Source organism: Bombina bombina, chromosome 3, assembly GCF_027579735.1.
Source record: "Bombina bombina isolate aBomBom1 chromosome 3, aBomBom1.pri, whole genome shotgun sequence".
Lineage (NCBI taxonomy): Eukaryota > Metazoa > Chordata > Amphibia > Anura > Bombinatoridae > Bombina > Bombina bombina.
In genome coordinates, this window is record NC_069501.1 from 197417856 (window position 1) to 197431559 (window position 13704).

Consider the following 13704-nt stretch of genomic DNA (forward strand, 5'->3'; position numbering starts at 1 on the left):
GGTATTTTACTTTCCTCTCGTTGGACCTATCAACAAATACAAACCATCTCTTTCCTCACATTTTCTTCCTTTGAAACTCACATGATTTGCTTACTTTCTCCTCTCTCTCTATGTGTTGCTCTTATATATTGCCCCCCTCCCCGGCTCCTCGACTCAATTTCTTGATCATTTTGCATCCTGGCTACCTTAGTTCCTCTCCTCAGACATCCCTGCCCACATCCTTGGGGATTTATAACCTCCCTGTTGACAATCCCGCTGCCCCTGCTGCAAAAAATCTTTTCCAGCTCACTTCCTCTTACGGACTGTCACTATGGTCTGACTCTCCCACTCACAAAGATGGACGCTCTCTTGATCTGACTTTCAGCTATCGATGCACTCTCTCAAAATTCAAAAATTCCCCCTTTCCTCTTTCTGACCATCATCTGCTCACTTATAATATCACAGCACTTACTACTGCCCTCCATCCTTCTAGCCCTCACACCAAATTCCACAGGAGCATTAAGTCACTTGATCGGCAACATCTTTCAGACTCTCTCAAACCTTTGCTTTCTTCCGGCTCCTCCTTTTCATGCTCTGACCAATCTATCTGTCTCTATAATTTCACTCTTACAGCACTCCTTGTCAATTTGGCACCTCCTACCATAGCCAAAAAGTCACGTACTCATCCTCAGCCCTGGCATACTCCTCTGACATTCTACCTATGTAGATGTTCCCACACTGCTGAGTGACACTGGAGTAAATCCTGTTTTAAAGCTGACTTACAAGTTCATCTTAAATGCCTACTATTCTGCCCTTAACCTCTCCAAGCAGGACTACGTCTCTATTCTTATCTCTACTCTATTCTTCAAACCCAAAAAGTCTGCTGTTTCAGTTTAAGATTTTGCCAACCACTTTATCAACAAAATAAATTCCACCAGAAACTAAATCATCTCTCAACACACTACCAGTCTCCAACCCCCTCAACCAATCGCCAATGTCTAAAACCTGCAGCGCCACACTCAGCTTTTTTGCTCCAGCTACTGAGGAAAATGTTTCTGCCCTTATATCCTCCTCTTACCTCACTATCTGTCCCCTTGATTTCATCCCCTCACAATTACTACCCTCCCCCTTTGATACTCTTACTCCTATTCTCACACATTTTTAATCTCTCCTTCAGCACTGGTATATTTCCCTCATCCCTTAAGCATGCACTAATTACATATATTGTCAAAAAATCTTCTCTTGATCCATCATCCCCATTCAACTACCGCCCTATTTCCCTACTCCCCCTTAAAACTTCTGGAAAGGCTCTTATATACACATTTATCACATTTCCTCATTTAAATTCCCTCCTTGATCCATTGCAATTTGGATTCCGCCCACAACACTCAACATAAACTGCAATCAGTAAGGTTACTAATGACCTAATTACAGCAAAATCTAAAGGCCACTTTTCTTTGTTGATCCTTTTTAATCTGTCTGCAGCCCTTGATACGGTTGACCACACTTTCTTGCTCCAAACCCTCAGGCATCTGTGACACAGCTCTCTTGTGGTTCTCCTCTTACCTAACTGGACCTTTAGTGTTACCTTCTTTGGAACATCCTCTGACCCTTTACAACTTTCTGTTGGGGTACCACAAGGCTCTGTCCTTGGTTTCCTTCTCTTCTCAATTTATACATCATCCCTAGGTTCCTTAATACAGTCCCACGGGTTACAATACCATTTGTATGCAAATGATACCCAAATCTACATATCTGCACCAGATCTATCCCCTTCCTTACTAGCTCATGTCACTAACTGTCTTTCTAATATTTCAACCTAGATGTCCTCTCAGTACCTTAAGCTAAATCTCTCTAAAAATGAGCTCCTTATTTTCCCCTACCCCCCAAGTTTCTTTAACTATTGATAACATAATTACCTCAAGCCCACATGACCGATGTCTTGGGGGTCACACTTAACTCAGATCTCTCTTTCACTCCCCATATCCAGTCTTTGTCCAATTCTTTGCCACTTCTTCACACAAGACACAACTAAGACTTTTATCCACTCTCTCATCATTTCCCGCCTTGACTATTGCAACCCCACCCTCTCCAGTCTCCGTAGCTGCCATCTATCTCCCTTACAATCCATAATAAATGCCTCTGCCAGGATGATCTTCCTTACACATTGCTCTGCATCTGCAGCACCTCTCTGCCAGTCCCTTCACTGGCTTCCTCTAACCTCCAAAATAAAACATAAAATCCTGACACTAACTTTTAAAGCTCTCAATAACACTGCTCCACCCTATATCTCCGACCTAGTCTCCAGATACTCACCCTGCCGTCCCCTTTGCTCTGCTCATGACCTCCTCCTCTCTCGTTACCTCCTCACATTCCAGTCTCCAATAGTTCTCCAGACTGGCCCCTATTTTGTGGAACTCTCTGCCTCGCTTTAAACGACTCTCCCCTAGTTTTCAAACTTTCAAGCGCTCTTTAAAGACTCTACTGTTCAGGGATGCATATAATATACAGTAAAATTTTACTATCTTAGTCCCTCTCTTCCTTTAGCTATTCGCTTGAACCCCCTTAGCATGTAAGCCTAGCTGCTTTGTAGATCACCTTTATGAGATATAATTTACAATAGTGAAACTCTTAGCAGGGCCCTCTATCCCCTTTTCTCCCATAATTGTATCCTTGCATATAAGACACATGTTTTCAACGCTGCAGAATCTGTTGGCGCTCTACAAATAATCAATAATAATAAAAAATATAACATTGTCAATATAAAGTAAAGGATCATTTTTAAATATATTAACACTGAGCCTAATAAATATACCTATGTCCCCTAAACCAACATTACCTACCACCGCAAACTAATCCTACGCTACACCACCTAACCCCTAAACCACCAATAGCCCACCACAATACAATTTACATCCTATTAACCTCTAAACCGCTATAGCTCAATGCATTAAACCTCCTAACCTATTAACTCCTAAACCACCAATAGCCCACTGCAATAAACTTCCTAATCGATTAACCCCTATACCACCATAATCCTCCACCATAAACACCCCCTAACCTATTAACACCCAAACTACCACAACCCCCCAAAGCAAACACCCCTAACCTATTAACCCCAAAACTGCCACAACTTCCCACGGCAAACACCCTCTAATCTATTAACCCCTAAACCACAACAACCCCCCAATGCAAACTAGCCCTACACTACTTAACTACCTAACAGCTACCCCCTTGACCCCCCTAACCTAACATCCTACGTTATACAAAATAATAAACACTAACATTACAAAAAATAGAAAAGCAAATTACAAAAAAAAAAAAGCACTACCGAGAGTCTACAGAGTTTTCCACTGAACTCCAAATTTGCACTATAATGATTTACTCCAACATGAATTTATTTTTTTCTAGTTTGGGATTTAAAACGTTGCATAACAATGATATTGATCTAGAACCGCTGAATTATTACTGTTGTATATGCCTTGGCTTCCATAAAGTGCTAAAGATTTAAACTATCTTGTAATGGTTAATGGAATATCTATGTGCATTTAAACATAAAACATTTTGTAATGTACACTTCTGTACATTTCCAATAAATTGACAAGCCAGTCAAGTGTGCAAAACATGCTGAATACATTAACACAATGTTTGCTGCAATTGTTTTTCTAATTCCTATAGCCAAACATCTCCCACAATTTTCTTTATCTGGCAGAGCCAACCCAGACATTTTTCTGGTGAAGATATTACTTGCCACTGTTATTTTGTTAGCAAAACTTGCATTGTTTTACAGTATCTTATCACATATGCTATGCTAATTAGGAACACATTTGTATTGGGGTTAGGTTTGGTTAATAAAACAAATTTTCTGGGTTAACTTAAAGGAAGAGGCACAAAATAATAAGTCTTTCATGTCCCTTTCAAGTGGATCAGATTAATATTTTTAGTTAAAATCAAAAAAATATTTTTCTCAACATTATTTGTAGAGTGTTCAGCAGAATGCCCTTCCGTTTCTATAGATATGTTTATTTATTTTATGTTCCTTTGAAGAGATGCAAATTATTATTTTGGTTAAACCACCTCAGGGAAGAACTTAATGGGACACTCAAGTCAAATATAAACTTCACTCAGATTCAGATATGAGCATGCAATTTTAAACAACTTTCCAATTTATTAAATGTGCAGTCTTTTTATATTTACACTTTTTGAGTCACCAGCTGTTACTTCGTTCGTCCTTTTTATTACGCAAATCTACTTTATTTACTGGTCCTTTAAATTTCAGAACTTGTCAGTCTTTATTTAAAGGGACAGGTAACCCAATTTTTTCATTTCATGATTCAGTTAGAGCATACAATTTTAAACAACTTTCCAATGTACTTCTATTATCTAATTTGCTTCATTATTTAGGTATCCTTTGTTTAAAAACATAGAATTTGACGGTAGATAAGAACCAAAAAGGCCCATCAAGTCTACCCATATTACAGGTTACTTTTTCCTTTGGATAGCCTTATGCAATATAAATGAACAGGCATGGAAGTTATTCTAGCTTTTGTTCTATCTCAGGAGTGCTGTTCTCTTTCTCTATTTTCACATTTATGTAAATTACTCTTGGGTCTCCCTAAGAGTAATGGGGGTAAGCCAGACGTGGAGCCCATGCACACATGCCCTTAGAGAGATACAACTGCACCTCACTGACGAGGCCCACAGAAGGCCGAAACGATCGTCTGGGGGTTGCTTCCCTTGTTCAGAGAGGAATTGCCTGGTATTTCGGGACTGGACTGTCATTGGGCAGGGTCAGACTGATATGCTACAGGATATTTTTTCTCTGTGAAGGGGTATAGTGTGCTAAAAGAACGCGCACCCTGAGCTGCAATATAAATGATCAGGCATGGAAGTTATTCCAGCTTTTGTTCTTTCTCTTTTTTCACACTTATGCATATCCCAGGCATTTTTGAATTCCTTTACAGTCTTTGTGTTTACCACCTCAAATGGAATTTCATTCCATGAATTCACCACCCTTTCTGTAAAAAAATGCTTCCTCACATTTCTCCCGAATCTGCTACCCTCTAACTTTAGATTGTGACCCCTTGTTTTGGCATTTATTTTTTGTGGAAAATGCCTTCAGCTTCAACTTTATTAAGTCCCTTCATATATTTGAAGGTTTCTATCATATCACCTCTTTCCCTTCTATCCTCTAAACTATACATATTTAGATTATGGAGTCTTTCTCTGTATGTTTTATATTTTAGACCATGTACCATTTTAGTAGCCATCTTTTGGACAGCTTCTAATTTATGTATATCTTTCTGAAGATATGGTCTCCAGAACTGTACACAGTATTCCATATTTGTCTAACTAATGATCTGTTAAGTGGCATAAGAACCTTGCTATTTCTGCTACTAATACCTCTCCCAATGCAACCAAATATTCAACTGGCCTTACTGGCTGCACTGCTGCATTGTGTACCAAATTTTAAATAATCTGAAATAATAATTTCCAAGTCCCTTTCTTCTTTAGTTACAGTCAGTAATGTACCATTGATACTATAATTGGCCTTGGGTTTTTGGATCCTATATGCATAATTTTGCTCTTGGTAATATTAAATTTCATATTCCATTTATTTGACCAGTCCTCTAGTTTTTTAATATCATTGTTCATTTGATTGACCCCTCCTGGAACATCAACTCTGTTACAAATGTTTGTATCATCAGCAAACAAGCAAACCTTCCCCTTAAAGGCACACTGTAACCAAATTTTTTCTTTTGTGATTCAGATAGAGCATGACATTTTAAGCAACTTTCTAATTTACTCCTATTATCAAATTTTCTTCATTCTCTTGGTATCTTTATTTGAAATGCAAGAATGTAAATTTAGATGAAGCCCATTTTTGGTGAACAACCTGTGTTGTCCTTGCTGATTGGTGGATAAATTCATCCACCAATAAAAAAGCGCTGTCCAGAGTACTGAAACCAAAAAAAAGCTTTGATGCCTTTTTTTTCAAATAATGATAGCAAGAGAACGAAGAAAAATTGATAATAGGAGTAAATTAGAAAGTTGCTTAAAATTGCATGCTCTTTCTGAATTACAAAAGAAAAAATTTGGGTACAGTGTCCCTTTAAAGTGAAAGTAAATCCTAGCATTGTACAAATGCTAGGATTGACTTTTGAAACAAATAAAGGGGACTTTCATTCATGAAGTATAAAGATACTTCATGTAGAAAGCTCCTTTATTTGTTTTAACTGATCACCGTTCTTAGCTGCTACAGCAAACCACGTCTAAAAACATTTTTTGCTAAGAGGTGACATTTTCACCTCTTAGCCAATAGCAGTGCGGTAAATCCGGCTCCCATGGGCACCAAGCCGGATTTACCGCAGGGCTATTGGCTAAGAGGTGAAAATGTCACCTCTTAGCAAAAATTTTTTTTGCTATACATATATACACAAATATAGTATATGCATGTGTACCACTGTGTTTTACAGAAAAAATGTTGTGAAAATAAAATGCATTGGAAAAACTGTGAATTTAACCCCTTCAGGACCACAAATTTTATATAGAGAAAAAAGTACCAGTGAATTTCTACTATTTTTGCTATCACTCTTTTTAAACAGCTCTCTTGCCTCCCTCCCCCCACCATCTTAGTATCTGCCAAGAAAGTCTGCCAGTATGCAATTTAGGGATAGTATTTTGTTTTTTTACTATAGATGTTGTTCATATTTTAATTTCTGCAACCCTCCTCACCCAACGACCTCCCTGATCCCCCCAAAACAGCTCTCTAGCCCTCCTCCCTCTCACTAGAAGCCACCACCTTAGGTATTAATAAAAATACACTTTCTTCAGTGTAGCGATACCTCCTCACCCGCCCTCCTCCAAGCGATCATCATTTGGGACACCCTCCCCATTATCACGATTTTCTGTCAAATAAAAAACCTATCCCTTCCCCACCAAATCTTTGAGCAGTAATGTAAGAAAGCCCCCCTCTCTTTCCTCTTCCTGTAATGTGCCACCCACCCGTCTCCCTCCTTATCTCCGACACCACCCACATCATCACCGCAAGCCGATGCAAACATTGACACACAGTGTCACTGTTTGCATCAGCAATCTGCCTTCATATGGCAAAGGGAAAACGATCAGCTGACAGCCAGGACTGCAGCATGAGGCAGAATGTTGGACATAGATACTACGTCAACAGGATACGGTAGGCAAAGTATCAAGGGATAGAAGCAAATTAGATAACAGAAGTAAATTTGAAAGTTGATTAAAACTGCAAGCTCTATCTCTATGTACTACAGAATTCCCATTGTTAAAAAAGATAGATAATTCCATTATTACCTATTCCCCAGTATGCATAACCAACACTGTTATATTAATACAATTTTTACCTCTGTGATTACCTTGTATCTAAGCTTCTGCAGACTGCCCCTTAACTCAGTTCTTTTGACAGACTTTTAGCCAATCAGTGCTAACTCCTAAGTAACTCCACAGGAGTGGGCACAATTTTATTTATATGGCAACATATGAACTAGTGCAGTCTAGCAGTAAAAAAAAAAATGCCCAGAGAAAAGAGATGGCCTTCAAGGGCTTAAAAACTAGCATATGAGCCTACCTAGGTTCAGCTTTAGACAAAAGAATACCAAGAGGACAAAGCAGATTTGATGATAAAAGTAAAATTGGAAAGTTGTTTAAAATTACATGCCCTATCTGAATCATCAAAGTTTAATTTTGACTACACTGTCCCTTTGAGATCCAGGCCCATGTTTTCTTTTTGTATTTATAATTTCACAAACAAATTCTACAAAAAAAAAAAACTTTTGTAAAATGTTGCATTACACGTCCTGAATTAAAAAATATTTAATTTGGACATCAGGAGTTTTTGACAATGTTGTATATTATTACTACCATTTATAGAGGGTATAGGTACAGAGTAAAAAAAGGTATATACATATAATTCAAGTGCCTTTTTCTAATATTTCTTTCCATTTACCATACACAAATAAAAATAAAAATAAATAAAAACAGAATTGACAGGTAATTAGGGGGAAAGAGACAAACAAGATGAAGAGGTATAGAATTTAGCCTCAGATGAGTGCTTCATTACCATATGAAGGCAGATTGCAAGATCAATTTAGCCAGTGTCACTGTCTGTGCTGGCAGGAGATATGGGAGGGAAGGCAGGAGGCGGTTGGTCTGCCCAGCAGCAGAGGTGGGATAGAAGAGGAGGAAGTGGGAGCAGCCCTACACTGCAGAAACAATATTTTGAAGGGAGGAGGGGGGATAGGAGGGATAGGGTGCTGCACTGCAGAACCCCCCCCCCAAAGGAAAGATTATAGGGAGGAGGTACTACACTACAGAAAAAAATATCAAAAATATAAAATCAATGAAAAATATAATTAAAAAAACAACTATAAATTGGGTACTGGCCGCCATTATTGGGAGGGGGAGGGTTAAAGAGCTATTTGGAGGGTTAAGGAGGAGGGATCAATACACTGCAGAAAAATAATAATAAAAAAAAAGCCCTAAACTGCATGCTGGCAGACTGCCAGTACCTAAGATGGTGTGGATCAGAGTAGGTGGGAAGGGTGAAGAGAACTGTTTGAGAGGGATCACAGATTTGTCAGGTAGGAGGGTAATATCTATATTACTATACTATTTCCCTTACCAACTAACTAATTAACCACTTCACTACCGGAAATTTCAGAAGTGTGATGCACAGCTGCAATTAATTAACTAATTAACTAATTACCAAAAAACAAAGGCAAAGCCATGCATGTCTGCTATTTCTGAACAAAGTGGAATACAGAGACGTTTTTACAATCATTTGCATCATGATTGCACATGTGGTATGTAAATAATTTTAGTGAGAACTGAAAGCTTGTGAAAAAGTAAAAAAAAAAAAAAAAAATGAATATGATCGCATTTAGCGGTGAAATGGTGCCATGAAATATACCAAAATGGGCCTAGATCAATACTTTGGGTTGTCTTCTAAGAAAGATATATATATATTGATAATTAGGTGGCCATGCAACGAAGTTGCAGGACAACCTATTGTTATTGTCAGGATTATTATTATTTTTTTATTATTATTATTATTATTATTATTATTCCGCCACTTTTTCTATTGCCCATAACTCTTGAACTGCTAAAGCTAAGCTCTTAAAATCAGGTATGCTGGTACAGCCTATTGCTCTGCTACATCTCATGCAACATTAAACTCATAGGTCATAAGGTTAGGCAGCCATATTGTTTTTTGCGACACATTTTAAGAAACGCTTAATAATGTTTATCTCTGGAACTGCTTATGTTACAACTTTGAAACTTGCTGTGCTCATTGCTGCTATGACCTAGATTTGCCATTGCTCAACAGAAGTGCCTTAGTCACATGATGTAGCAGCCATCTTGCATTTTGCGAAAATCTTTGAACATCTTCTTCTCTTAAACCGCTTAGTGCAATAAAGCACAATTTTGCATATATACTCCTTGCAAGGTCCTCTACCAAGTTTGTTCAAATTGCGATTTTTCCATAATCAACATGGCTGCTGTGAGACATTAACCTTTTTATCGACATTTAATTGTGTAAATTCGCACTTTATGCAATAGTTTTACATTATTTAACAATATTACAGTGTAATAGACACATGATTACACAGTCATAACTGTTAAAGACAGTATTGCAGTCAAAATTTGCACTGCACAGTCACCTTCGTGAAATAAAACATTTTGCAAATTTTCCTGAAACTTCTGCAAATTTTAGAGGTTAGCATTAGTATGTGCAATTTGAAAGCCAGAAAATAAAGAGATAGGTGTGCACAGCCAGTACACACCACGCTCTGTAGGGGGCGCTAACTAAAGTTTAACACCTGCGACATAAAAAAAAAAACAATAAGTATAGCTACAATTGGTAATAATAACACAATTTATGCACTCAATAAGGAAAAATCAAACCAAAATAGGTGGATCCTGAGCATATATATATATGCAAACAGCACACAATGTCCACAACAATCATAGAATGGAAGTGTAGGCAGCTCTCTGTCATAGGACGGTCATCCTGAAGAAACGTGGTCTAAAAAGAGAAGAGGAAACAGAGGCGCCAAGCATGGCCTAATAACGTCAGGGCACCAGACAACATAGGACCAAACATATGGAAATATACTCACAAGTGGGGCGCACCCTTGTGGTGCAATTGTCGCAGACTGGAACTATATACGTGGTCCAGCTCACGTCACAACCAGCTAGAGAACCGACTCCAGATGATCCTTAGGATGGCCTACTAGTAGAATCCTGGAGATGAAAAAAGGCACAGAAACATAGCCCAGTACTGTTTAGACCAGGAGAATAGAATTTTAAAAGTTACACTTACAAGAGGTGAAGCACCCCCAGGTGCAGTATCAAGGTTACTGGGACCTCTCAGCCGCCCAGTGGACTGTGGATTCCAGCCAGGAAGATGAAGAGAATCCCAATCAGAATGTGATAATCCAGTAAACGAAAAAAAAACAGCAACCAAAATTGCTATATCAACTGATTACCAACACAGGTGCTAACACTTTAATGAATAATTAATTGCTCCTTAGGACCAAGCCCCTTTTTTGTTTTTACCCTTTATATGTAGCAAGTGTTTGTAACATTGTTTTAAAGCCTGATGAAACAGCCCTATAGTGGCTGAGAAATGCGTCGCTTGTTTTTAAATAAAGAACTTTTTATTATACACTTGCTACTATTTCTTTCCCTATCTGTGGGGGCGGACTTCTTTTGGTTGCTGTTTTTTTTTTTCGTTTACTGGATTATCATATTCTGATTGGGATTCTCTTCATCTTGCTGGCTGGAATCCACAGTCCACTGGGCGGCTGAGAGGTCCCAGTAACCTTGATACTGCACCTGGGGGTGCTTCACCTCTTGTAAGTGTAACTTTTAAAATTCTATTCTCCTGGTCTAAACGGTACTGGGGTATGTTTCTGTGCCTTTTTTCATCTCCAGGATTCTACTAGTAGGCCATCCTAAGGATCATCTGGAGTCGGTTCTCTAGCTGGTTGTGACGTGAGCTGGACCACGTATATAGTTCCAGTCTGCGACAATTGCACCACAAGGGTGCGCCCCACTTGTGAGTATATTTCCATCTGTTTGGTCCTATGCTGTCTGGTGCCCTGACGTTATTAGGCCATGCTTGGCGCCTCTGTTTCCTCTTCTCCCCAATTTGAAAGCCATACAATGCATAGCTTGGCAACCATTTTGTTTCAAATGCGCTGTTTTTAAAAACTACAAAAATCCTTCTATCCGAATTTTGTTTATAGAGTTATCTTATGACCAATATTCAGATTTGTTCAATAGAAGTTGATAGGTCATGTGGTTTGTCAGCCATTTTGAATTGTTCAAAAATGCTTAACGATATTTTTTAATCAATAAAACAAAAAATGTTTTACAAAAATGCTTTATTTTTGCCATGTTTATTGACATCAATGGTGAGCACTGTTGTGCGCAATATGGAGGCTGTATATCTTATGATCGGGCAGCCATCTTGGTTTACGCGAAAATATCGAAAGTCTATTTTCTCTGCAACCGCTTATGTAAGAACTGCAAAATTTGCTGTATAATCTTATATGGTGACCTAGATTCACAGTTGCTCATTAGGAGAGAATCAGTCACATGATGCGGCAGCAATATTGGTTTTATGTTTATCGTAATTATTTGTAATTCAATACTGCCTCTTTTGATTCAATTGCTCATAAAACACAAATTACTTATGCTAAACTCTTGAAATCAGGTATGCTGGTATAGCCTATTGCAATGCTACAGCTCATGCAACATTGAACTCATAGGTCATATGGTTAGGCAGCCATTTTGTTTTTTTGCAGCAAATTTCGAGAAGCGCTTAAAAATCTTCAGCTCTGGAACTGCTTATGTTACAACTTGGAAACTTGCTGTGCTCAGTACTGGTAGGACCTAGATTTGCCATTGCTCAACAGAAGTGCCTTGGTCACATGATGTAGCAGCCATCTTGCATTTTGCGAAAATCTTTAAACAACATCTTCTCTTAAACCGCTTAGTGCAATAAAGCACAATTTTGCATATATACTCCTTGCATGGTCCTCTTCCAAATTTGTTCAAACACGATTTTTCCTTAATAAACATGGCTGCTGTGAGACATTAACCTTTTTATTGACATTTAATTGCGTAAATTTGCACTTTATGCATTAGTTTTACAATATTTAACAATATAACAGTGTAATGGACACGATTACACAGTCATAACCCTCAAAGACAATATTGCAGTAAAAATTTGCACTGCGCAGTCGCCTTTGTGAAATAAAACATTTGCAAATTTTCATAAAACTTCTGCAAATTGTAGAGGTCTATAGTGAGCATTAGTATGTACAATTTGAAAGCCATACAATGCATAGCTTGGCGGCCATTTTGTTTCGTATGCGCTGTTTTTAAAAACTATAAAAATCTTCTTCTCCGAAACCGCTTAAGGCACACACTTGAAATTTTGTTTGCAGAGTTATCTTATGACTAACATTAAGATTTGTTCAAGAGAAGTTGATAGGTCATGTGGTTTGGCAGCCATTTTGAATTGTTCAAAAACACTTAACAATATTTTTAAATTAATAATAAAACAAAAAACGTTTTACAAAAATGCTTTATTTTTGCCATGTTTATTGACATCTATGGTGACAATTATTGTGCATAACATGGAGGCTGTATATCATATGATCTGGCAGCCATTTTGTTTTATGCGAATATTTCGAAAATCTATTGTCTCTGCAACTGCTTATGGTAGAACTGTGAAACTTGCTGTATAACCTTATATTGTGACCTAGAGTCACAGTTGTTCATGCTGAAGGAATTGGTCACAAGCTGTGGCAGCCATATTGGTTTACGCGAAAATTTCGAAAATGTGTTTTCTTTCCAACCGCTTATGTTAAAGCTGTGAAATTTGCTGTATAACCATATATTGTCAGCTAGAGTTACATCTGATCGTGATGAAAGTATTGGTCATATGGTGGAGCAGCCATCTTGAAAAAAGCAAAAATTTCGAAAATGTGTTTTCTTTCCAACTGCTAATGTTAGAATTGTAAAAACTTCTATAAAGCTTTATATTGTGAATTAGCTGCTTGTATGCCATTGCAGTGTCGATGCGCATGGCCACCTCTATCGCTGCTTGCAGCTATATTTATATATAGTTTTGACAGGTAAATAAAAGAAAAACTACAAGGCTTTATTTCTGTTTAAAATTCTCTGGTATTTTGGGCAAGTTTTTTTCTGAAATCCCCGGTAGTGAAGGAGTTTAATAAAAATGCAAAAGAAATAAAATCGCACAAAAATGGACAAAAGCTTTTAATTGCCATAAAATAAAAAAAAACTCTTACCATTTACAGCTAAGTCCTTTCTCCACTTTAGACTCTCGTCAATCATCTTCAACGTATCATCGATTACATTGTGTCTCCACAGCAGATAACTTTCCACCCAGGCGTCATCGCTCTGAAGCCTTTCCACATCCCGGGAGTCATATTTGTCCGATTTGTCTAGTCATAAGGAAAGACTGCATGAGTTAACTGTATACATGATCACCAACTTCTATCCTATAGATGCACCATTAGCTATCAAGAAGGTTTATATACCTTTTGCAATAACAATTCTGTCTTTTTAATAGACAAGATCAATCCATGTCTACTATTGCCTTTAAACTAGCACTGCTATATATCTTAAGCTTATTTTTTAAAGGGATTGAATGTT

At 37.8% G+C, this 13704-nt stretch overlaps 1 protein-coding gene across 1 annotated transcript in view; it reads right to left on the reverse strand.

Annotated features, from left to right (window-relative positions):
• MOSPD2 (motile sperm domain containing 2) overlaps positions 1 to 13493 on the reverse strand; it is a gene marked incomplete at its 5' end in the record, with an annotated part of 341430 nt that extends 327937 nt beyond the window's left edge. The window contains 1 exon segment of the mRNA XM_053705212.1: positions 13338 to 13493. Within this exon segment, the coding sequence (XP_053561187.1) occupies positions 13338 to 13493 (156 nt within the window).
• Between the last annotated feature and the right edge of the window lie 211 nt (positions 13494 to 13704).